The 25,683-nt window shown below is 41.2% G+C and overlaps 1 protein-coding gene and 20 non-coding genes across 25 annotated transcripts in view; all 21 read right to left on the minus strand.

The window, feature by feature from the left end:
• Window positions 1-2,485: 2,485 nt before the first annotated feature.
• Window positions 2,486-25,683, minus strand: part of dnaaf4 (dynein axonemal assembly factor 4) — a 119,499-nt gene continuing 96,301 nt past the window's right edge. For all 5 annotated transcript variants that reach the window (XR_013299777.1, XM_077597467.1, XM_077597468.1 and 2 more), the window contains one exon: window positions 2,486-2,952. Coding sequence is in view for 4 of the 5 variants with exons in the window: in XM_077597467.1 (XP_077453593.1) it covers window positions 2,840-2,952 (113 nt within the window). In the remaining variant the exon portion in view is untranslated. The remainder of the gene's footprint in view (window positions 2,953-25,683) is intronic.
• On the minus strand, window positions 5,711-5,783 carry trnaa-ugc (transfer RNA alanine (anticodon UGC)). The gene has a single exon. It is a non-coding gene; the product is annotated as a tRNA-Ala (tRNA).
• On the minus strand, window positions 6,254-6,326 carry trnaa-agc (transfer RNA alanine (anticodon AGC)). The gene has a single exon. It is a non-coding gene; the product is annotated as a tRNA-Ala (tRNA).
• Window positions 8,721-8,793, minus strand: trnaa-ugc (transfer RNA alanine (anticodon UGC)). The gene has a single exon. It is a non-coding gene; the product is annotated as a tRNA-Ala (tRNA).
• trnaa-agc (transfer RNA alanine (anticodon AGC)) lies at window positions 9,264-9,336 on the minus strand. Its single transcript has one exon. It is a non-coding gene; the product is annotated as a tRNA-Ala (tRNA).
• On the minus strand, window positions 10,226-10,298 carry trnaa-ugc (transfer RNA alanine (anticodon UGC)). Its single transcript has one exon. It is a non-coding gene; the product is annotated as a tRNA-Ala (tRNA).
• trnaa-ugc (transfer RNA alanine (anticodon UGC)) lies at window positions 11,732-11,804 on the minus strand. Its single transcript has one exon. It is a non-coding gene; the product is annotated as a tRNA-Ala (tRNA).
• Window positions 12,275-12,347, minus strand: trnaa-agc (transfer RNA alanine (anticodon AGC)). The gene has a single exon. It is a non-coding gene; the product is annotated as a tRNA-Ala (tRNA).
• trnaa-ugc (transfer RNA alanine (anticodon UGC)) lies at window positions 13,237-13,309 on the minus strand. The gene has a single exon. It is a non-coding gene; the product is annotated as a tRNA-Ala (tRNA).
• On the minus strand, window positions 13,780-13,852 carry trnaa-agc (transfer RNA alanine (anticodon AGC)). Its single transcript has one exon. It is a non-coding gene; the product is annotated as a tRNA-Ala (tRNA).
• trnaa-agc (transfer RNA alanine (anticodon AGC)) lies at window positions 15,286-15,358 on the minus strand. The gene has a single exon. It is a non-coding gene; the product is annotated as a tRNA-Ala (tRNA).
• On the minus strand, window positions 16,248-16,320 carry trnaa-ugc (transfer RNA alanine (anticodon UGC)). Its single transcript has one exon. It is a non-coding gene; the product is annotated as a tRNA-Ala (tRNA).
• On the minus strand, window positions 16,791-16,863 carry trnaa-agc (transfer RNA alanine (anticodon AGC)). Its single transcript has one exon. It is a non-coding gene; the product is annotated as a tRNA-Ala (tRNA).
• Window positions 17,754-17,826, minus strand: trnaa-ugc (transfer RNA alanine (anticodon UGC)). Its single transcript has one exon. It is a non-coding gene; the product is annotated as a tRNA-Ala (tRNA).
• On the minus strand, window positions 19,258-19,330 carry trnaa-ugc (transfer RNA alanine (anticodon UGC)). Its single transcript has one exon. It is a non-coding gene; the product is annotated as a tRNA-Ala (tRNA).
• trnaa-agc (transfer RNA alanine (anticodon AGC)) lies at window positions 19,801-19,873 on the minus strand. Its single transcript has one exon. It is a non-coding gene; the product is annotated as a tRNA-Ala (tRNA).
• trnaa-ugc (transfer RNA alanine (anticodon UGC)) lies at window positions 20,763-20,835 on the minus strand. The gene has a single exon. It is a non-coding gene; the product is annotated as a tRNA-Ala (tRNA).
• trnaa-ugc (transfer RNA alanine (anticodon UGC)) lies at window positions 21,306-21,378 on the minus strand. The gene has a single exon. It is a non-coding gene; the product is annotated as a tRNA-Ala (tRNA).
• Window positions 22,811-22,883, minus strand: trnaa-ugc (transfer RNA alanine (anticodon UGC)). The gene has a single exon. It is a non-coding gene; the product is annotated as a tRNA-Ala (tRNA).
• trnaa-agc (transfer RNA alanine (anticodon AGC)) lies at window positions 23,354-23,426 on the minus strand. The gene has a single exon. It is a non-coding gene; the product is annotated as a tRNA-Ala (tRNA).
• On the minus strand, window positions 24,318-24,390 carry trnaa-ugc (transfer RNA alanine (anticodon UGC)). The gene has a single exon. It is a non-coding gene; the product is annotated as a tRNA-Ala (tRNA).

Genomic DNA, 25,683 nt, shown 5'->3' on the forward strand with positions numbered 1-25,683 from the left:
TCCACAGTTACCGACCTCCCTTCCACGACTAACGACTCGCCTACTCTACTTTCCTCTGCCCGTCTCTTGGACGTTTCCAATAAAGATTCGATATCCAGACTTGCTGCCTTGCCTGATTTGGGGTCCTCTATCCCCAATCGTAACAATTGCTTTATGTGCCAGTTCAAAACTCAATTTACATGTAGTGGAATGCTGTTACCCCCCAACGAGTCATCACCTTATCGTGGTGGTGGGTTTATGTGTCCCAGTGATCCTTGGAGCTATGATGTCTGGGTCCTTGTGCCCCTGGTAGGGTCACCCATGGCAAACTGGCCTGAGGTGAGGGACCAGACGAAGAATGGGCCAGAAGACCTCTTAAGACGAGGAAGAGCTATCGACTACAATTTCCCTCGCCTGGACACAGGTCACCGGGGTCCCACTTTGGAGCCAGGCCTAGAGGAGAGGCGCAATGGCGAGCGCCTGGTGGCCGGGCGTACACCCATTTGGCCTGGCCCTCACCATCTATGAGAGGGGCCAAAGAAAGCTGGGCGGCAGCCAAAGGAGGGATCCTTGGTGGTCCGATCCCCGCCACCAAAAACTGGCTCTTTGGACATGGAATGTCACCTCTCTGGTTGGGAAAGAGCCTGAGCTAGTGTGTGAGGTTGAGAAATTCCGGCTTGATGTAGTCGGCTCACCACTACGCACAGCTTGGGTTCTGATACCACTCCTCTCGAGGGGTTGTTGGACACTCTTCCACTCTGGAGTTGTTAAGGGTGAGAGGCGCCGAGCAGGTGTAGGCATACTTGTTGCCCCCGGCTTGGTGCCTGTATGTTGGGGTTTAACCCGGTGGACGAGAGGGTAGCATCCCTCTGTATACGGGTGGGGGGACGGGTATGCTCCAAACTGCAGTTCAGAGTACCCAACATTTTTGGAGTCCTTGGAGGGAGTGCTGGAGAGTGCTCCTTTGGGGGACTCCCTCATTTTGTTGGGGGACTTCAATGCTCACGTAGGCAATGACAGCGAGGCCTGGAGGGAAGTGATTGGGAAGAACGGCCCCACTGATCAGAACCCTAGTGGTGTTCTATTTTTACACCCTAGGCCGCAGTTCGATGATCGACTTTGTGGTCGTGTCATTGGACCTGCGCCCGCATGTCTTGGATAATCAGGTAAAGAGATCACCAACTGGTGGTGCGTTGGCTCCGATGGTGGGGTCATATGCCGGTGCGGCCCGGGAAACGCATATGTTTCGTGAGTCTGCTGGGAACGCCTAGCGGAGTCTCCTGTCAGGAGTTTCAATTCCCAACTCCAACAGAGCTTCTCTCATGTCCGGGAAGAGGTAGGGGACATTGAGTGTGAGTGGACCATGTTACACGCTTCTATTGCTGAGGCGGCAGACAGGAGCTGCAGCGACAAGGTGCCTGTCGTGACAGCAAACCCAGAACCCGCTGGTGGACTCCCGTCAGGCTGAAAAAAGAGTCCTACCGGGCCCAGGCGGATCGGTGCGGCATGGTGATGAAGGAGTTGAGCCAAAAGGCGAGGCTCTCTATTTACCAGTCGATCTACCATCTTCCACCCTCATCTATGGTCACGAGCTGTGGGTCATGACCGAAAGAACGACATGCCGGATAAAGCGGCTGAAATAATTTTCCTTCGCAGGATGTCTGGACTCTCCCTTAGAGATAAGTTGAGAAGTTTGGTCATCTGGGAGGGCTTCATAGTAGAGCCGCTGCTCCTCCGGATCGAAAGGAGCCAAATGAGTTGGCTCAGGCATCTGATCAGGATGCCCCCAGGACGCCTCCCTCGGGAGGTGTTCCGGGCACGTCCCACCGGAAGGAGGGCATGGGGCCAACCTTGAACACGTTGGGTAGACTATGTCTCCCGGCTAGCCCGGGAACACCTTGGGGTCCTCCCGGAAGAGCTGGATGAAGTGGCTGGAGAGAGGGAAGTTTGGGCTTCCCTGCTGAAGCTGCTGCCCCCGCAACCCGACTTTGGATAAAGTGGAAGAGGTGAGATGAGAGAGATGGAATGCCATCAATTTATCAATCCTCTCCTGAACATTTTTACGCATTTTTAGAGAAACTGCTGTATTAATAAATAGATTGTAAAAAAATGATAAATGAATTGAGCTGAAAGGCAAACCTCTCTATTTATAAGTCGACCTAAATCCCTCACCTATGCTTATGAGCTGTGGGTCATGACCGAAAGAACACGAACCCTCATACAAGCGGCTGAAATTATTTTCATCCGCAGGGTGTCCAGGCTCCCCCTTAGAAATAAGGTGGGGCTCAGAGGAGAACCACAGCTCCTCCACATTGATAGGAGTCAGATGAGGTAACTCAGCCATCTCATTAGGGTTTTTCATGGAAGCCTGGTGAGGTGTTCTAGGCACGTCCGACCGGCAGGAGGTGACGAGGCTGGGCCTACCTGATGAGAATGCTGCTGAGGATGGGTGGTATGGAAGCTGATAAAGATGCTGATAAAGATGATGATAATGGTGAGACTTCAATCTCTTGACACAGTCACACAGGCTGTACTGCTTTTAATGTAGGATTTTAATGCCGTTTAACTTCTAGAGTGATGTCATTAGTGCTGAAACTAATGATAGCCAATCACTACATAACATTGAAAGTAAGGGTAAGCATGGTCTACATCCTTCTTGGAAGTATTCTCCTTTTGCTCAATTTGTTGATCTTCCCACGCCCTTACTCAAATACTGTCTATCAGAACCTCATTTGTATTTCAAATTTTTGATCACAACACAGAAAACCAATTTTATCACACGACAAAAGATTACATTTCATGCATTCAAAACCATAAAGAATAAAGGACAAAAAGAAATAGTAACATTAGGGATTTAACTTTACACTTCCCATTCTACACTGCCCTGTATGATTTCTCGAATATTTTGTGTGTCTGCCTGCAATGCTTCATTGCATGGGTCAATCATCAGTGCAGTCTGGTATTCTTGTAATCCTGTGAAAACAATTAGATGACATTATTAGATTAGGAATGCACCATAATGAAAATTCTTGGAAAGTGAATACAGTAATACCTTGAGATACAAGCTTAATGCATTCCAGGAATGAGCTTGTATGTCAATTTACTCGTATCTCAAATCAATTTTTCCCATTGAAAATATCTACAGTAATACCTTGAGATACGAGCTTACTGCATTTCAGGACTGAGCTCGTATGCTCTGAATTTTCCTAGTTACTCAAATTGGAACACTTGTATGTCAAGGTATAACTGTAAATACAAATTAATCCATTCCCACCCTCTGAAAAAACACCCAAAAAAGGATATTAATATGGAAATACATATTTTTATTTGTTCTAATTCACCACCTACTCACAAAATAACAAATACTAATTTAGTGGCTAAGATCATCAATATGAAAATGTGAAATTACTCAGTACAGACAGACGGTAGAAGCTTAACCGCGGCGTGCGCGGATGAGAGAGAAAGAGACAGGACAAGATAGAGCCTTGACGAAAGGCAACGCTCAACATAACATGAACTTTAAAAGTAACTCCATATATAAACTTAGATTACTATACACAAGTTTTAATCTTACATTACACTAAATTTAAACCTTCTTGTGTGATAACCAAGGCAAAGATGTTAATATATTCCACCACGACTTCCGATACTCAAATAATCGATTCATAAAACAAGCGAGATGGAGCTGGTTGGAGAATGAGAGCATCGAGCCACCTGCCTCTCACATCCAGAGTGAGCGCTCTACCACTTGAGCTAATGCCCCATCATGCTATGTATGCCTGGATCAGAAAAAAAGATATTATATTTTACTAACTAGGGGGCAATATGTCAGTCCCATTGATTCCCACGTACCTCAGCACATTGGCGATGAGGGGACCGAGAGGCTAAGGTGATGGACTGCTAATCCATTGTGTTCTACACGCATGGGTTCTAGTCCCATCCTCATCGTGAATTTGCTGTAATGTCTTTCTCTGCCAGTTTGCATGGTTGAAGTTTGATCCTTGACAACATAACACTAGGTTAGAAAAGGACCTACCTACACTTAAGAATCACGAGTTGTACTTTCACTCATGAATTTTACTCTGCTCCTTTGTAGCCAAAATACTTAAAATGCATACACAATGGGACTACTCAATTCCTGCAAAATGACATTGGCTTCGAGTCTTTTCAGAAATATAAATTTAAACCACATTAGACTTGGTGCCTTAATCAGGCAAACAACAGCAGATTTCAGATGGAGAATGCGGGCATCGATCCCACTGCCTCCCACATGATAAGCGAGCGCTCTACCACTTGAGCTAATTCCCCCTCATGTTATGAATGCCTGGATCAGAAAAAATATATTATATTTTACTAACTAGGGGGCAATATGTCAGTCCCATTGATTCCCACGTACCTCAGCACATAGGCGATGAGGGGACCGAGAGGCTAAGGTGATGGACTGCTAATCCATTGTGTTCTACACGGATGGGTTCTATTCCCATCCTCATCATGAATTTGCTAAGGTAATGGACTGCTAATCCAGTGTGTTCTCCAGGCGTGGGTTCAAAGCTTATCCTTATTGTGAATTTGCTGTAATGTCTCTTTCTGCCAGTTTGCATGGTTGAAGTTTGATCCTAAACAACATAACACTAGGTTAGAAAAGGACTTACCTACACTTAAGAAACATGAGTGGTACTTTCACTTAGGAATTAAATTTAATTAAATTAAATTTCACGAAAACACAAACATGCTTCTAAAGACTTGGCTCTTTCAGTAATGAAGTAGCAATTGGAAACGGGGAAATTTGTCATTTTTCCTTGGTCTAAGGGTCTGCTAGAAATTCACTTGAGCTAATTCCCCCTATAATAGATCCGACCTGTCTGGTCACTTTCTTGAAGGATGTCCATAGAAGCAATGACATTGGACAAATTTCTTCAATGTTACACCAAACATTCAATGTCCAGTTCTTCTAAATTTAACGAAAACACAAACATGCTTCTAAAGACTTGTCTCTTACAGTAATGAAGGCACTGTGAAGTAGCAATTGGAAACTGGGGGAAATGTGTCATTTTTCCTTGGTCTAAGGGTCTGCTAGAAATTCAGATGTGGAGTCCTTAATGTTTGTGGAAGTTATGCATTGTCCTAAGAGAATGAATGGAACCTGTCTGTTCAATACAATGCACCTTCAGGTTAAGTCACGATACTCAAAGCGTTTCTGCATTCAGACATTATCCATGGCATTTCAGACAAGTAGACACTCATGTAGTGGGGAATATGAGGACCAAGGGTGCTAGCCCTCATGTGCAAAGAATTTAAACTCTCCCAAGAATCAATTCCTCAAGGTCAGAACTCTTGGTAAGACAAAGTCTTGGATACATTCAAGATCTTCTTAAGCATGGGTGTTAACTATAATGAAGGTATTGAGTCTGGTCCAATCTGCCCACCATAAAAACAATGGCTACTAAATGGGGCAACATAACTCTTGCAAAACATTGTGTCTTTGAATGTTTTCAGAAATAAGAGTCATGAATGCCCAACGACTGGTAAGGTTTAGTCTAGTCACGAGTTTAGGGTATAGTTTGTCATCGGACAAAGTCTGCTGGGATAGGCTCAAGCACCAGGCGACCCTGAACAGAATAAGCAGTGTTTAAAATGAATGAAAGATAAATTTAGACAACGCATTTCAAATAATCTTTTCATAAAAAGCAAGCTTGCTAAAACATCCACGGGATGACAAGATGGAGCTGTTTGGAGAATGTGGGCATCGATCCCACTGCCTCTCACATGCAAAGCGAGCGCTCTACCACTTGAGCTAATTCCCCCTCATGCTATAAATGCCTGGATCAGAAAAAATATATTATATTTTACTAACTAGGGGGCAATATGTCAGTCCCATTGATTCCCACGTACCTCAGCACATTGGCGATGAGGGGACGTGACGCTAAGGTGATGGACTGCTAATCCATTGTGTTCTAAACGCATGGGTTCTATTCCCATCCTCATCGTGAATTTGCTGTAATGTCTTTCTCTGCCAGTTTGCATGGTTGAAGTTTGATCCTTGACAACATAACACTAGGTTAGAAAAGGACCTACCTACACTTAAGAATCACGAGTTGTACTTTCACTCATGAATTTTACTCTGCTCCTTTGTAGCCAAAATACTTAAAATGCATACACAATGGGACTACTCAATTCCTGCAAAATGACATTGGCTTCGAGTCTTTTCAGAAATATAAATTTAAACCACATTAGACTTGGTGCCTTAATCAGGCAAACTACAGTAGATTTCAGATGGAGAATGTGGGCATCGATCCCACTGCCTCTCACATGCTAAGCGAGCGCTCTACCACTTGAGCTAATTCCCCTTACAATATTTTTTACCTGTCTGGTCACTTTCTTGAAGGATGTCCATAGAAGCAATGACATTGGTCAAATTTCTTCAATGTTACACCAAACATTCAATGTCCAGTTCTTCTAAATTTCACGAAAACACAAACATGCTTCTAAAGACTTGTCTCTTACAGTAATGAAGGCACTGTGAAGTAGCAATTGGAAACTGGGGGAAATGTGTCATTTTTCCTTGGTCTAGGGGTCTGCTAGAAATTCAGATGTGGAGTCCTTAATGTTTGTGGAAGTTATGCATTGTCCTAAGAGAATGAATGGAACCTGTGTGTTCAATACAATGCACCTTTAGGTTAAGTCACGATACTCAAAGCGTTTCTGCATTCACACATTATCCATGACATTTCAGACAAGTAGACACTCATGTATTTAAGAATATGAGGACCAAGGGTGCTAGCCCTCATGTGCAAAGAATTTATACTCTCCCAAGAATCAATTCCTCAAGGTCAGAACTCTTGGTAAGACAAAGTCTTGGATACATTCAAGATCTTCTTAAGCATGGGTGTTAACTATAATGAAGGTATTGAGTCTGGTCCAATCTGCCCACCATAAAAACAATGGCTACTAAATGGGGCAACATAACTCTTGCAAAACATTGTGTCTTTGAATGTTTTCAGAAATAAGAGTCATGAATGCCCAACGACTGGTAAGGTTTAGTCTAGTCACGAGTTTAGGGTATAGTTTGTCATCGGACAAAGTCTGCTGGGATAGGCTCAAGCACCAGGCGACCCTGAACAGAATAAGCAGTGTTTAAAATGAATGAAAGATAAATTTAGACAACGCATTTCAAATAATCTTTTCATAAAAAGCAAGCTTGCTAAAACATCCACGGGATGACAAGATGGAGCTGTTTGGAGAATGTGGGCATTGATCCCACTGCCTCTCACATGCAAAGCGAGCGCTCTACCACTTGAGCTAATTCCCCCTCATGCTGTGAATGCCTGGATCAGAAAAAATATATTATATTTTACTAACTAGGGGGCAATATGTCAGTCCCATTGATTCCCACGTACCTCAGCACATTGGCGATGAGGGGACGTGACGCTAAGGTGATGGACTGCTAATCCATTGTGTTCTAAACGCATGGGTTCTATTCCCATCCTCATCGTGAATTTGCTGTAATGTCTTTCTCTGCCAGTTTGCATGGTTGAAGTTTGATCCTTGACAACATAACACTAGGTTAGAAAAGGACCTACCTACACTTAAGAATCACGAGTTGTACTTTCACTCATGAATTTTACTCTGCTCCTTTGTAGCCAAAATACTTAAAATGCATACACAATGGGACTACTCAATTCCTGCAAAATGACATTGGCTTCGAGTCTTTTCAGAAATATAAATTTAAACCACATTAGACTTGGTGCCTTAATCAGGCAAACAACAGTAGATTTCAGATGGAGAATGTGGGCATCGATCCCACTGCCTCTCACATGCTAAGCGAGCGCTCTACCACTTGAGCTAATACCCCTTACAATATTTTTTACCTGTCTGGTCACTTTCTTGAAGGATGTCCATAGAAGCAATGACATTGGTCAAATTTCTTCAATGTTACACCAAACATTCAATGTCCAGTTCTTCTAAATTTCACGAAAACACAAACATGCTTCTAAAGACTTGTCTCTTACAGTAATGAAGGCACTGTGAAGTAGCAATTGGAAACTGGGGGAAATGTGTCATTTTTCCTTGGTCTAGGGGTCTGCTAGAAATTCAGATGTGGAGTCCTTAATGTTTGTGGAAGTTATGCATTGTCCTAAGAGAATGAATGGAACCTGTGTGTTCAATACAATGCACCTTTAGGTTAATTCACGATACTCAAAGCGTTTCTGCATTCACACATTATCCATGACATTTCAGACAAGTAGACACTCATGTATTTAAGAATATGAGGACCAAGGGTGCTAGCCCTCATGTGCAAAGAATGTATACTCTCCCAAGAATCAATTCCTCAAGGTCAGAACTCTTGGTAAGACAAAGTCTTGGATACATTCAAGATCTTCTTAAGCATGGGTGTTAACTATAATGAAGGTATTGAGTCTGGTCCAATCTGCCCACCATAAAAACAATGGCTACTAAATGGGGCAACATAACTCTTGCAAAACATTGTGTCTTTGAATGTTTTCAGAAATAAGAGTCATGAATGCCCAACGACTGGTAAGGTTTAGTCTAGTCACGAGTTTAGGGTATAGTTTGTCATCGGACAAAGTCTGCTGGGATAGGCTCAAGCACCAGGCGACCCTGAACAGAATAAGCAGTGTTTAAAATGAATGAAAGATAAATTTAGACAACGCATTTCAAATAATCTTTTCATAAAAAGCAAGCTTGCTAAAACATCCACGGGATGACAAGATGGAGCTGTTTGGAGAATGTGGGCATCGATCCCACTGCCTCTCACATGCAAAGCGAGCGCTCTACCACTTGAGCTAATTCCCCCTCATGCTATGAATGCCTGGATCAGAAAAAATATATTATATTTTACTAACTAGGGGGCAATATGTCAGTCCCATTGATTCCCACGTACCTCAGCACATTGGCGATGAGGGGACGTGACGCTAAGGTGATGGACTGCTAATCCATTGTGTTCTAAACGCATGGGTTCTATTCCCATCCTCATCGTGAATTTGCTGTAATGTCTTTCTCTGCCAGTTTGCATGGTTGAAGTTTGATCCTTGACAACATAACACTAGGTTAGAAAAGGACCTACCTACACTTAAGAATCACGAGTTGTACTTTCACTCATGAATTTTACTCTGCTCCTTTGTAGCCAAAATACTTAAAATGCATACACAATGGGACTACTCAATTCCTGCAAAATGACATTGGCTTCGAGTCTTTTCAGAAATATAAATTTAAACCACATTAGACTTGGTGCCTTAATCAGGCAAACAACAGTAGATTTCAGATGGAGAATGTGGGCATCGATCCCACTGCCTCTCACATGCTAAGCGAGCGCTCTACCACTTGAGCTAATTCCCCTTACAATATTTTTTACCTGTCTGGTCACTTTCTTGAAGGATGTCCATAGAAGCAATGACATTGGTCAAATTTCTTCAATGTTACACCAAACATTAAATGTCCAGTTCTTCTAAATTTCACGAAAACACAAACATGCTTCTAAAGACTTGTCTCTTACAGTAATGAAGGCACTGTGAAGTAGCAATTGGAAACTGGGGGAAATGTGTCATTTTTCCTTGGTCTAAGGGTCTGTTAGAAATTCAGATGTGTAGTCCTTAATGTTTGTGGAAGTTATGCATTGTCCTAAGAGAATGAATTGAACCTGTGGGTTCAATACAATGCACCTTTAGATTAAGTCACGATACTCAAAGCGTTTCTGCATTCAGACATTATCCATGGCATTTCAGACAAGTAGACACTCATGTAGTTGGGAATATGAGGACCAAGGGTGCTAGCCCTCATGTGCAAAGAATTTATACTCTCCCAAGAATCAATTCCTCAAGGTCAGAACTCTTGGTAAGACAAAGTCTTGGATACATTCAAGATCTTCTTAAGCATGGGTGTTAACTATAATGAAGGTATTGAGTCTGGTCCAATCTGCCCACCATAAAAACAATGGCTACTAAATGGGGCAACATAACTCTTGCAAAACATTGTGTCTTTGAATGTTTTCAGAAATAAGAGTCATGAATGCCCAACGACTGGTAAGGTTTAGTCTAGTCACGAGTTTAGAGTATAGTTTGTCATCGGACAAAGTCTGCTGGGATAGGCTCAAGCACCAGGCGACCCTGAACAGAATAAGCAGTGTTTAAAATGAATGAAAGATAAATTTAGACAACGCATTTCAAATAATCTTTTCATAAAAAGCAAGCTTGCTAAAACATCCACGGGATGACAAGATGGAGCTGTTTGGAGAATGTGGGCATCGATCCCACTGCCTCTCACATGCAAAGCGAGCGCTCTACCACTTGAGCTAATTCCCCCTCATGCTCTAAACGCCTGGATCAGAAAAAATATATTACATTTTACTAACTAGGGGGCAATATGTCAGTCCCATTGATTCCCACGTACCTCAGCACATTGGCAATGAGGGGACCAAGAGGCTAAGGTGATGGACTGCTAATCCATTGTGTTCTACACGCATGGGTTCTATTCCCATCCTCATCGTGAATTTGCTGTAATGTCTTTCTCTGCCAGTTTGCATGGTTGAAGTTTGATCCTTGACAACATAACACTAGGTTAGAAAAGGACCTACCTACACTTAAGAATCACGAGTTGTACTTTCAATCATGAATTTTACTCTGCTCCACTGAGCCAAAATACTTAAAATGCATACACAATGGGACTACTAAATTCCTGCAAAATGACATTGGCTTCAAGTCTTTTCAAAGATATAAATTTAAACCACATTAGACTTGGTGCCTTAATCAGGCAAACAAATGTAGAATTGTGATGGAGAATGTGGGCATCGATCCCACTACCTCTCACATGCTAAGCGAGTGCTCTACCACTTGAGCTAATTCCCCTTATAATATTTCCTACCTGTCTGGTCACTTTCTTGAAGGATGTCCATAGAAGCAATGACATTGGTCAAATTTCTTTAATGTTACACCAAACATTTAATGTCCAGTTCTTCTAAATTTCACGAAAACACAAACATTCTTCTAAAGACTTGTCTCTTACAGTAATGAAGGCACTGTGAAGTAGCAATTGGAAACTGGGGGAAATGTGTCATTTTTCCTTGGTCTAAGGGTCTGTTAGAAATTCAGATATGGAGTCCTTAATGTTTGTGGAAGTTATGCATTGTCCTAAGAGAATGAATTGAACCTGTGTGCTCAATACAATGCACCTTTAGGTTAAGTCACGATACTCAAAGCGTTTCTGCATTCAGACATTATCCATGTCATTTCAGACAAGTAGACACTCATGTAGTTGGGAATATGAGGACCAAGGGTGCTAGCCCTCATGTGCAAAGAATTTATACTCTCCCAAGAATCAATTCCTCTAGGTCAGAAATCTTGGTAAGACAAAGTCTTGGATACATTCAAGATCTTCCTAAGCATGGGTGTTAACTATAATGAAGATATTGAGTCTGGTCCAATCTGCCCACCATAAAAACAATGGCTACTAAATGGGGCAACATAACTCTTGCAAAACATTGTGTCTTTGAATGTTTTCAGAAATATGAGTCATGAATGCCCAACGACTGGTAAGGTTTAGTCTAGTCACGAGTTTAGGGTATAGTTTGTCATCGTACAAAGTCTGCTGGGATAGGCTCAAGCACCATGCGACCCTGAACAGAATAAGCAGTGTTAAAAAATGAATGAAAGATAAATTTAGACAACCCATTTCAAATAATCTTTTCATAAAAAGCAAGCTTGCTAAAACATCCACGGGATGACGAGATGGAGCTGTTTGGAGAATGTGGGCATCGATCCCACTGCCTCTCACATGCAAAGCGAGCGCTCTACCACTTGAGCTAATTCCCCCTCATGCTATGAATACCTGGATCAGAAAAAATATATTATATTTTACTCACTAGGGGGCAATATGTCAGTCCCATTGATTCCCACGTACCTCAGCACATTGGCGATGAGGGGACGTGACGCTAAGGTGATGGACTGCTAATCCATTGTGTTCTAAACGCATGGGTTCTATTCCCATCCTCATCGTGAATTAACTGTAATGTCTTTCTCTGCCAGTTTGCATGGTTGAAGTTTGATCCTTGACAATATAACACTAGGTTAGAAAAGGACCTACCTACACTTAAGAATCACGAGTTGTACTTTCACTCATGAATTTTACTCTGCTCCTTTGTAGCCAAAATACTTAAAATGCATACACAATGGGACTACTCAATTCCTGCAAAATGACATTGGCTTCGAGTCTTTTCAGAAATATAAATTTAAACCACATTAGACTTGGTGCCTTAATCAGGCAAACAACAGTAGATTTCAGATGGAGAATGTGGGCATCGATCCCACTGCCTCTCACATGCTAAGCGAGCGCTCTACCACTTGAGCTAATTCCCCTTACAATATTTTTTACCTGTCTGGTCACTTTCTTGAAGGATGTCCATAGAAGCAATGACATTGGTCAAATTTCTTCAATGTTACACCAAACATTCAATGTCCAGTTCTTCTAAATTTCACGAAAACACAAACATGCTTCTAAAGACTTGTCTCTTACAGTAATGAAGGCACTGTGAAGTAGCAATTGGAAACTGGGGGAAATGTGTCATTTTTCCTTGGTCTAAGGGTCTGTTAGAAATTCAGATGTGTAGTCCTTAATGTTTGTGGAAGTTATGCATTGTCCTAAGAGAATGAATTGAACCTGTGTGTTCAATACAATGCACCTTTAGATTAAGTCACGATACTCAAAGCGTTTCTGCATTCAGACATTATCCATGGCATTTCAGACAAGTAGACACTCATGTAGTTGGGAATATGAGGACCAAGGGTGCTAGCCCTCATGTGCAAAGAATTTATACTCTCCCAAGAATCAATTCCTCAAGGTCAGAACTCTTGGTAAGACAAAGTCTTGGATACATTCAAGATCTTCTTAAGCATGGGTGTTAACTATAATGAAGGTATTGAGTCTGGTCCAATCTGCCCACCATAAAAACAATGGCTACTAAATGGGGCAACATAACTCTTGCAAAACATTGTGTCTTTGAATGTTTTCAGAAATAAGAGTCATGAATGCCCAACGACTGGTAAGGTTTAGTCTAGTCACGAGTTTAGAGTATAGTTTGTCATCGGACAAAGTCTGCTGGGATAGGCTCAAGCACCAGGCGACCCTGAACAGAATAAGCAGTGTTTAAAATGAATGAAAGATAAATTTAGACAACGCATTTCAAATAATCTTTTCATAAAAAGCAAGCTTGCTAAAACATCCACGGGATGACAAGATGGAGCTGTTTGGAGAATGTGGGCATCGATCCCACTGCCTCTCACATGCAAAGCGAGCGCTCTACCACTTGAGCTAATTCCCCCTCATGCTCTAAACGCCTGGATCAGAAAAAATATATTACATTTTACTAACTAGGGGGCAATATGTCAGTCCCATTGATTCCCACGTACCTCAGCACATTGGCAATGAGGGGACCAAGAGGCTAAGGTGATGGACTGCTAATCCATTGTGTTCTACACGCATGGGTTCTATTCCCATCCTCATCGTGAATTTGCTGTAATGTCTTTCTCTGCCAGTTTGCATGGTTGAAGTTTGATCCTTGACAACATAACACTAGGTTAGAAAAGGACCTACCTACACTTAAGAATCACGAGTTGTACTTTCAATCATGAATTTTACTCTGCTCCACTGAGCCAAAATACTTAAAATGCATACACAATGGGACTACTAAATTCCTGCAAAATGACATTGGCTTCAAGTCTTTTCAAAGATATAAATTTAAACCACATTAGACTTGGTGCCTTAATCAGGCAAACAAATGTAGAATTGTGATGGAGAATGTGGGCATCGATCCCACTACCTCTCACATGCTAAGCGAGCGCTCTACCACTTGAGCTAATTCCCCTTATAATATTTCCTACCTGTCTGGTCACTTTCTTGAAGGATGTCCATAGAAGCAATGACATTGGTCAAATTTCTTTAATGTTACACCAAACATTTAATGTCCAGTTCTTCTAAATTTCACGAAAACACAAACATTCTTCTAAAGACTTGTCTCTTACAGTAATGAAGGCACTGTGAAGTAGCAATTGGAAACTGGGGGAAATGTGTCATTTTTCCTTGGTCTAAGGGTCTGTTAGAAATTCAGATATGGAGTCCTTAATGTTTGTGGAAGTTATGCATTGTCCTAAGAGAATGAATTGAACCTGTGTGCTCAATACAATGCACCTTTAGGTTAAGTCACGATACTCAAAGCGTTTCTGCATTCAGACATTATCCATGTCATTTCAGACAAGTAGACACTCATGTAGTTGGGAATATGAGGACCAAGGGTGCTAGCCCTCATGTGCAAAGAATTTATACTCTCCCAAGAATCAATTCCTCTAGGTCAGAAATCTTGGTAAGACAAAGTCTTGGATACATTCAAGATCTTCCTAAGCATGGGTGTTAACTATAATGAAGATATTGAGTCTGGTCCAATCTGCCCACCATAAAAACAATGGCTACTAAATGGGGCAACATAACTCTTGCAAAACATTGTGTCTTTGAATGTTTTCAGAAATATGAGTCATGAATGCCCAACGACTGGTAAGGTTTAGTCTAGTCACGAGTTTAGGGTATAGTTTGTCATCGTACAAAGTCTGCTGGGATAGGCTCAAGCACCATGCGACCCTGAACAGAATAAGCAGTGTTAAAAAATGAATGAAAGATAAATTTAGACAACCCATTTCAAATAATCTTTTCATAAAAAGCAAGCTTGGTAAAACATCCACGGGATGACGAGATGGAGCTGTTTGGAGAATGTGGGCATCGATCCCACTGCCTCTCACATGCAAAGGGAGCGCTCTACCACTTGAGCTAATTCCCCCTCATGCTATGAATACCTGGATCAGAAAAAATATATTATATTTTACTCACTAGGGGGCAATATGTCAGTCCCATTGATTCCCACGTACCTCAGCACATTGGCGATGAGGGGACGTGACGCTAAGGTGATGGACTGCTAATCCATTGTGTTCTAAACGCATGGGTTCTATTCCCATCCTCATCGTGAATTAACTGTAATGTCTTTCTCTGCCAGTTTGCATGGTTGAAGTTTGATCCTTGACAATATAACACTAGGTTAGAAAAGGACCTACCTACACTTAAGAATCACGAGTTGTACTTTCACTCATGAATTTTACTCTGCTCCTTTGTAGCCAAAATACTTAAAATGCATACACAATGGGACTACTCAATTCCTGCAAAATGACATTGGCTTCGAGTCTTTTCAGAAATATAAATTTAAACCACATTAGACTTGGTGCCTTAATCAGGCAAACAACAGTAGATTTCAGATGGAGAATGTGGGCATCGATCCCACTGCCTCTCACATGCTAAGCGAGCGCTCTACCACTTGAGCTAATTCCCCTTACAATATTTTTTACCTGTCTGGTCACTTTCTTGAAGGATGTCCATAGAAGCAATGACATTGGTCAAATTTCTTCAATGTTACACCAAACATTCAATGTCCAGTTCTTCTAAATTTCACGAAAACACAAACATGCTTCTAAAGACTTGTCTCTTACAGTAATGAAGGCACTGTGAAGTAGCAATTGGAAACTGGGGGAAATGTGTCATTTTTCCTTGGTCTAAGGGTCTGTTAGAAATTCAGATGTGTAGTCCTTAATGTTTGTGGAAGTTATGCATTGTCCTAAGAGAATGAATTGAACCTGTGTGTTCAATACAATGCACCTTTAGATTAAGTCACGATACTCAAAGCGTTTCTGCATTCAGACATTATCCATGGCATTTCAGACAAGTAGACACTCATGTAGTTGGGAATATGAGGACCAAGGGTGCTAGCCCTCATGTGCAAAGAATTTATACTCTCCCAAGAATCAATTCCTCAAGGTCAGAACTCTTGGTAAGACAAAGTCTTGGATACATTCAAGATCTTCTTAAGCATGGGTGTTAACTATAATGAAGGTATTGAGTCTGGTCCAATCTGCCCACCATAAAAACAATGGCTACTAAATGGGGCAACATAACTCTTGCAAAACATTGTGTCTTTGAATGTTTTCAGAAATAAGAGTCATGAATGCCCAACGACTGGTAAGGTTTAGTCTAGTCACGAGTTTAGAGTATAGTTTGTCATCGGACAAAGTCTGCTGGGATAGGCTCAAGCACCAGGCGACCCTGAACAGAATAAGCAGTGTTTAAAATGAATGAAAGATAAATTTAGACAACGCATTTCAAATAATCTTTTCATAAAAAGCAAGCTTGCTAAAACATCCACGGGATGACAAGATGGAGCTGTTTGGAGAATGTGGGCATCGATCCCACTGCCTCTCACATGCAAAGCGAGCGCTCTACCACTTGAGCTAATTCCCCCTCATGCTCTAAACGCCTGGATCAGAAAAAATATATTACATTTTACTAACTAGGGGGCAATATGTCAGTCCCATTGATTCCCACGTACCTCAGCACATTGGCAATGAGGGGACCAAGAGGCTAAGGTGATGGACTGCTAATCCATTGTGTTCTACACGCATGGGTTCTATTCCCATCCTCATCGTGAATTTGCTGTAATGTCTTTCTCTGCCAGTTTGCATGGTTGAAGTTTGATCCTTGACAACATAACACTAGGTTAGAAAAGGACCTACCTACACTTAAGAATCACGAGTTGTACTTTCAATCATGAATTTTACTCTGCTCCACTGAGCCAAAATACTTAAAATGCATACACAATGGGACTACTAAATTCCTGCAAAATGACATTGGCTTCAAGTCTTTTCAAAGATATAAATTTAAACCACATTAGACTTGGTGCCTTAATCAGGCAAACAAATGTAGAATTGTGATGGAGAATGTGGGCATCGATCCCACTACCTCTCACATGCTAAGCGAGCGCTCTACCACTTGAGCTAATTCCCCTTATAATATTTCCTACCTGTCTGGTCACTTTCTTGAAGGATGTCCATAGAAGCAATGACATTGGTCAAATTTCTTTAATGTTACACCAAACATTTAATGTCCAGTTCTTCTAAATTTCACGAAAACACAAACATTCTTCTAAAGACTTGTCTCTTACAGTAATGAAGGCACTGTGAAGTAGCAATTGGAAACTGGGGGAAATGTGTCATTTTTCCTTGGTCTAAGGGTCTGTTAGAAATTCAGATATGGAGTCCTTAATGTTTGTGGAAGTTATGCATTGTCCTAAGAGAATGAATTGAACCTGTGTGCTCAATACAATGCACCTTTAGGTTAAGTCACGATACTCAAAGCGTTTCTGCATTCAGACATTATCCATGTCATTTCAGACAAGTAGACACTCATGTAGTTGGGAATATGAGGACCAAGGGTGCTAGCCCTCATGTGCAAAGAATTTATACTCTCCCAAGAATCAATTCCTCTAGGTCAGAAATCTTGGTAAGACAAAGTCTTGGATACATTCAAGATCTTCCTAAGCATGGGTGTTAACTATAATGAAGATATTGAGTCTGGTCCAATCTGCCCACCATAAAAACAATGGCTACTAAATGGGGCAACATAACTCTTGCAAAACATTGTGTCTTTGAATGTTTTCAGAAATATGAGTCATGAATGCCCAACGACTGGTAAGGTTTAGTCTAGTCACGAGTTTAGGGTATAGTTTGTCATCGTACAAAGTCTGCTGGGATAGGCTCAAGCACCATGCGACCCTGAACAGAATAAGCAGTGTTAAAAAATGAATGAAAGATAAATTTAGACAACCCATTTCAAATAATCTTTTCATAAAAAGCAAGCTTGCTAAAACATCCACGGGATGACGAGATGGAGCTGTTTGGAGAATGTGGGCATCGATCCCACTGCCTCTCACATGCAAAGCGAGCGCTCTACCACTTGAGCTAATTCCCCCTCATGCTATGAATACCTGGATCAGAAAAAATATATTATATTTTACTCACTAGGGGGCAATATGTCAGTCCCATTGATTCCCACGTACCTCAGCACATTGGCGATGAGGGGACGTGACGCTAAGGTGATGGACTGCTAATCCATTGTGTTCTAAACGCATGGGTTCTATTCCCATCCTCATCGTGAATTAACTGTAATGTCTTTCTCTGCCAGTTTGCATGGTTGAAGTTTGATCCTTGACAATATAACACTAGGTTAGAAAAGGACCTACCTACACTTAAGAATCACGAGTTGTACTTTCACTCATGAATTTTACTCTGCTCCACTGAGCCAAAATACTTAAAATGCATACACAATGGGACTACTAAATTCCTGCAAAATGACATTGGCTTCGAGTCTTTTCAGAGATACAAATTTAAACCACATTAGACTTGGTGCCTTAATCAGGAAAAGAACAGTAGATTTCAGATGGAGAATGTGGGCATCAATCCCACTGCCTCTCACATGCTAAGCAAGCGCTCTACCACTTGAGCTAATTCCCCTTACAATATTTTTTACCTGTCTGGTCACTTTCTTGAAGGATGTCCATAGAAGCAATGACATTGGTCAAATTTCTTCAATGTTACACCAAACATTCAATGTCCAGTTCTTCTAAATTTCACGAAAACACAAACATGCTTCTAAAGACTTGTCTCTTACAGTAATGAAGGCACTGTGAAGTAGCAATTGGAAACTGGGGGAAATGTGTCATTTTTCCTTGGTCTAAGGGTCTGTTAGAAATTCAGATGTGTAGTCCTTAATGTTTGTGGAAGTTATGCATTGTCCTAAGAGAATGAATTGAACCTGTGTGTTCAATACAATGCACCTTTAGATTAAGTCACGATACTCAAAGCGTTTCTGCATTCAGACATTATCCATGGCATTTCAGACAAGTAGACACTCATGTAGTTGGGAATATGAGGACCAAGGGTGCTAGCCCTCATGTGCAAAGAATTTATACTCTCCCAAGAATCAATTCCTCAAGGTCAGAAAACTTGGTAAGACAAAGTCTTGGAAACATTCAAGATCTTCTTAAGCATGGGTGTTAACTATAATGAAGGTATTGAGTCTGGTCCAATCTGCCCACCATAAAAACAATGGCTACTAAATGGGGCAACATAACTCTTGCAAAACATTGTGTCTTTGAATGTTTTCAGAAATAAGAGTCATGAATGCCCAACGACTGGTAAGGTTTAGTCTAGTCACGAGTTTAGGGTATAGTTTGTCATCGGACAAAGTCTGCTGGGATAGGCTCAAGCACCAGGCGACCCTGAACAGAATAAGCAGTGTTTAAAATGAATGAAAGATAAATTTAGACAACGCATTTCAAATAATCTTTTCATAAAAACCAAGCTTGCTAAAACATCCACGGGATGACAAGATGGAGCTGTTTGGAGAATGTGGGCATCGATCCCACTGCCTCTCACATGCAAAGCGAGCGCTCTACCACTTGAGCTAATTCCCCCTCATGCTCTGAACGCCTGGATCAGAAAAAATATATTACATTTTACTAACTAGGGGGCAATATGTCAGTCCCATTGATTCCCACGTACCTCAGCACATTGGCAATGAGGGGACCAAGAGGCTAAGGTGATGGACTGCTAATCCATTGTGTTCTACACGCATGGGTTCTATTCCCATCCTCATCGTGAATTTGCTGTAATGTCTTTCTCTGCCAGTTTGCATGGTTGAAGTTTGATCCTTGACAACATAACACTAGGTTAGAAAAGGACCTACCTACACTTAAGAATCACGAGTTGTACTTCCAATCACGAATTTTACTAAGCTCCACTGAGCCAAAATACTTAAAATGCATACACAATGGGACTACTCAATTCCTGCAAAATGACATTGGCTTCGAGTCTTTTCAGAAATATAAATTTAAACCACATTAGACTTGGTGCCTTAATCAGGCAAACAACAGTAGATTTCAGATGGAGAATGTGGGCATCGATCCCACTGCCTCTCACATGCTAAGCGAGCGCTCTACCACTTGAGCTAATTCCCCTTACAATATTTTTTACCTGTCTGGTCACTTTCTTGAAGGATGTCCATAGAAGCAATGACATTGGTCAAATTTCTTCAATGTTACACCAAACATTCAATGTCCAGTTCTTCTAAATTTCACGAAAACACAAACATGCTTCTAAAGACTTGTCTCTTACAGTAATGAAGGCACTGTGAAGTAGCAATTGGAAACTGGGGGAAATGTGTCATTTTTCCTTGGTCTAAGGGTCTGTTAGAAATTCAGATGTGTAGTCCTTAATGTTTGTGGAAGTTATGCATTGTCCTAAGAGAATGAATTGAACCTGTGTGTTCAATACAATGCACCTTTAGATTAAGTCACGATACTCAAAGCGTTTCTGCATTCAGACATTATCCATGGCATTTCAGACAAGTAGACACTCATGTAGTTGGGAATATGAGGACCAAGGGTGCTAGCCCTCATGTGCAAAGAATTTATACTCTCCCAAGAATCAATTCCTCAAGGTCAGAACTCTTGGTAAGACAAAGTCTTGGATACATTCAAGATCTTCTTAAGCATGGGTGTTAACTATAATGAAGGTATTGAGTCTGGTCCAATCTGCCCACCATAAAAACAATGGCTACTAAATCGGGCAACATAACTCTTGCAAAACATTGTGTCTTTGAATGTTTTCAGAAATAAGAGTCATGAATGCCCAACGACTGGTAAGGTTTAGTCTAGTCACGAGTTTAGAGTATAGTTTGTCATCGGACAAAGTCTGCTGGGATAGGCTCAAGCACCAGGCGACCCTGAACAGAATAAGCAGTGTTTAAAATGAATGAAAGATAAATTTAGACAACGCATTTCAAATAATCTTTTCATAAAAAGCAAGCTTGCTAAAACATCCACGGGATGACAAGATGGAGCTGTTTGGAGAATGTGGGCATCGATCCCACTGCCTCTCACATGCAAAGCGAGCGCTCTACCACTTGAGCTAATTCCCCCTCATGCTCTAAACGCCTGGATCAGAAAAAATATATTACATTTTACTAACTAGGGGGCAATATGTCAGTCCCATTGATTCCCACGTACCTCAGCACATTGGCAATGAGGGGACCAAGAGGCTAAGGTGATGGACTGCTAATCCATTGTGTTCTACACGCATGGGTTCTATTCCCATCCTCATCGTGAATTTGCTGTAATGTCTTTCTCTGCCAGTTTGCATGGTTGAAGTTTGATCCTTGACAACATAACACTAGGTTAGAAAAGGACCTACCTACACTTAAGAATCACGAGTTGTACTTTCAATCATGAATTTTACTCTGCTCCACTGAGCCAAAATACTTAAAATGCATACACAATGGGACTACTAAATTCCTGCAAAATGACATTGGCTTCAAGTCTTTTCAAAGATATAAATTTAAACCACATTAGACTTGGTGCCTTAATCAGGCAAACAAATGTAGAATTGTGATGGAGAATGTGGGCATCGATCCCACTGCCTCTCACATGCAAAGCGAGCGCTCTACCACTTGAGCTAATTCCCCCTCATGCTCTGAATGCCTGGATCAGAAAAAATATGTTACATTTTACTAACTAGGGGGCAATATGTCAGTCCCATTGATTCCCACGTACCTCAGCACATTGGCAATGAGGGGACCAAGAGGCTAAGGTGATGGACTGCTAATCCATTGTGTTCTACACGCATGGGTTCTATTCCCATCCTCATCGTGAATTTGCTGTAATGTCTTTCTCTGCCAGTTTGCATGGTTGAAGTTTGATCCTTGACAACATAACACTAGGTTAGAAAAGGACCTACCTACACTTAAGAATCACGAGTTGTACTTTCACTCATGAATTTTACTCTGCTCCACTGAGGCAAAATACTTAAAATGCATACACAATGGGACTACTAAATTCCTGCAAAATGACATTGGCTTCGAGTCTTTTCAGAGATACAAATTTAAACCACATTAGACTTGGTGCCTTAATCAGGCAAACAACAGTAGATTTCAGATGGAGAATGTGGACATCGATCCCACTGCCTCTCACATGCTAAGCGAGCGCTCTACCACTTGAGCTAATTCCCCTTACAATATTTTTTACCTGTCTGGTCACTTTCTTGAAGGATGTCCATAGAAGCAATGACATTGGTCAAATTTCTTCAATGTTACACCAAACATTCAATGTCCAGTTCTTCTAAATTTCACGAAAACACAAACATGCTTCTAAAGACTTGTCTCTTACAGTAATGAAGGCACTGTGAAGTAGCAATTGGAAACTGGGGGAAATGTGTCATTTTTCCTTGGTCTAAGGGTCTGTTAGAAATTCAGATGTGTAGTCCTTAATGTTTGTGGAAGTTATGCATTGTCCTAAGAGAATGAATTGAACCTGTGTGTTCAATACAATGCACCTTTAGATTAAGTCACGATACTCAAAGCGTTTCTGCATTCAGACATTATCCATGGCATTTCAGACAAGTAGACACTCATGTAGTTGGGAATATGAGGACCAAGGGTGCTAGCCCTCATGTGCAAAGAATTTATACTCTCCCAAGAATCAATTCCTCAAGGTCAGAAAACTTGGTAAGACAAAGTCTTGGAAACATTCAAGATCTTCTTAAGCATGGGTGTTAACTATAATGAAGGTATTGAGTCTGGTCCAATCTGCCCACCATAAAAACAATGGCTACTAAATGGGGCAACATAACTCTTGCAAAACATTGTGTCTTTGAATGTTTTCAGAAATAAGAGTCATGAATGCCCAACGACTGGTAAGGTTTAGTCTAGTCACGAGTTTAGGGTATAGTTTGTCATCGGACAAAGTCTGCTGGGATAGGCTCAAGCACCAGGCGACCCTGAACAGAATAAGCAGTGTTTAAAATGAATGAAAGATAAATTTAGACAACGCATTTCAAATAATCTTTTCATAAAAAGCAAGCTTGCTAAAACATCCACGGGATGACAAGATGGAGCTGTTTGGAGAATGTGGGCATCGATCCCACTGCCTCTCACATGCAAAGCGAGCGCTCTACCACTTGAGCTAATTCCCCCTCATGCTCTAAACGCCTGGATCAGAAAAAATATATTACATTTTACTAACTAGGGGGCAATATGTCAGTCCCATTGATTCCCACGTACCTCAGCACATTGGCAATGAGGGGACCAAGAGGCTAAGGTGATGGACTGCTAATCCATTGTGTTCTACACGCATGGGTTCTATTCCCATCCTCATCGTGAATTTGCTGTAATGTCTTTCTCTGCCAGTTTGCATGGTTGAAGTTTGATCCTTGACAACATAACACTAGGTTAGAAAAGGACCTACCTACACTTAAGAATCACGAGTTGTACTTTCAATCACGAATTTTACTCTGCTCCACTGAGCCAAAATACTTAAAATGCATACACAATGGGACTACTAAATTCCTGCAAAATGACATTGGCTTCAAGTCTTTTCAAAGATATAAATTTAAACCACATTAGACTTGGTGCCTTAATCAGGCAAACAAATGTAGAATTGTGATGGAGAATGTGGGCATCGATCCCACTACCTCTCACATGCTAAGCGAGCGCTCTACCACTTGAGCTAATTCCCCTTATAATATTACCTACCTGTCTGGTCACTTTCTTGAAGGATGTCCATAGAAGCAATGACATTGGTCAAATTTCTTTAATGTTACACCAAACATTTAATGTCCAGTTATTCTAAATTTCACGAAAACACAAACATTCTTCTAAAGACTTGTCTCTTACAGTAATGAAGGCACTGTGAAGTAGCAATTGGAAACTGGGGGAAATGTGTCATTTTTTCCTTGGTCTTAGGGTCTGTTAGAAATTCAGATGTGGAGTCCTTCATGTTTGTGGAAGTTATGCATTGTCCTAAGAGAATGAATTGAACCTGTGTGCTCAATACAATGCACCTTTAGGTTAAGTCACGATACTCAAAGCGTTTCTGCATTCAGACATTATCCATGTCATTTCAGACAAGTAGACACTCATGTAGTTGGGAATATGAGGACCAAGGGTGCTAGCCCTCATGTGCAAAGAATTTATACTCTCCCAAGAATCAATTCCTCAAGGTCAGAAATCTTGGTAAGACAAAGTCTTGGATACATTCAAGATCTTCCTAAGCATGGGTGTTAACTATAATGAAGGTATTGAGTCTGGTCCAATCTGCCCACCATAAAAACATTGGATACTAAATGGGGCAACATAACTCTTGCAAAACATTGTGTCTTTGAATGTTTTCAGAAATAAGAGTCATGAATGCCCAACGACTAGTAAAGTTTAGTCTAGTCACGAGTTTAGGGTATAGTTTGTCATCGTACAAAGTCTGCTGGGATAGGCTCAAGCACCATGCGACCCTGAACAGAATAAGCAGTGTTAAAAAATGAATGAAAGATAAATTTAGACAACGCATTTCAAATAATCTTTTCATAAAAAGCAAGCTTGCTGAAACATCCACGGGATGACAAGATGGAGCTGTTTGGAGAATGTGGGCATCGATCCCACTGCCTCTCACATGCAAAGCGAGCGCTCTACCACTTGAGCTAATTCCCCCTCATGCTCTGAATGCCTGGATCAGAAAAAATATGTTACATTTTACTAACTAGGGGGCAATATGTCAGTCCCATTGATTCCCACGTACCTCAGCACATTGGCGATGAGGGGACCAAGAGGCTAAGGTGATGGACTGCTAATCCATTGTGTTCTACACGCATGGGTTCTATTCCCATCCTCATCGTGAATTTGCTGTAATGTCTTTCTCTGCCAGTTTGCATGGTTGAAGTTTGATCCTTGACAACATAACACTAGGTTAGAAAAGGACCTACCTACACTTAAGAATCACGAGTTGTACTTTCACTCATGAATTTTACTCTGCTCCACTGAGCCAAAATACTTAAAATGCATACACAATGGGACTACTAAATTCCTGCAAAATGACATTGGCTTCGAATCTTTTCAAAGATATAAATTTAAACCACATTAGACTTGGTGCCTTAATCAGGCAAACAACAACAGATTTCAGATGGAGAATGTGGGCATCAATCCCACTACCTCTCACATGCTAAGCGAGCGCTCTACCACTTGAGCTAATTCCCCTTATAATATTTCCCACCTGTCTGGTCACTTTCTTGAAGGATGTCCATAGAAGCAATGACATTGGTCAAATTTCTTTAATGTTACACCAAACATTTAATGTCCAGTTCTTCTAAATTTCACGAAAACACAAACATTCTTCTAAAGACTTGTCTCTTACAGTAATGAAGGCACTGTGAAGTAGCAATTGGAAACTGGGGGAAATGTGTCATTTTTTCCTTGGTCTAAGGGTCTGTTAGAAATTCAGATGTGGAGTCCTTAATGTTTGTGGAAGTTATGCATTGTCCTAAGAGAATGAATTGAACCTGTGTGCTCAATACAATGCACCTTTAGGTTAAGTCACGATACTCAAAGCGTTTCTGCATTCAGACATTATCCATGTCATTTCAGACAAGTAGACACTCATGTAGTTGGGAATATGAGGACCAAGGGTGCTAGCCCTCATGTGCAAAGAATTTATACTCTCCCAAGAATCAATTCCTCAAGGTCAGAAATCTTGGTAAGACAAAGTCTTGGATACATTCAAGATCTTCCTAAGCATGGGTGTTAACTATAATGAAGGTATTGAGTCTGGTCCAATCTGCCCACCATAAAAACATTGGATACTAAATGGGGCAACATAACTCTTGCAAAACATTGTGTCTTTGAATGTTTTCAGAAATAAGAGTCATGAATGCCCAACGACTAGTAAAGTTTAGTCTAGTCACGAGTTTAGGGTATAGTTTGTCATCGTACAAAGTCTGCTGGGATAGG

This window comes from Stigmatopora argus, chromosome 3 (genome assembly GCF_051989625.1).
Source record: "Stigmatopora argus isolate UIUO_Sarg chromosome 3, RoL_Sarg_1.0, whole genome shotgun sequence".
In the NCBI taxonomy this organism is placed as follows: domain Eukaryota; kingdom Metazoa; phylum Chordata; class Actinopteri; order Syngnathiformes; family Syngnathidae; genus Stigmatopora; species Stigmatopora argus.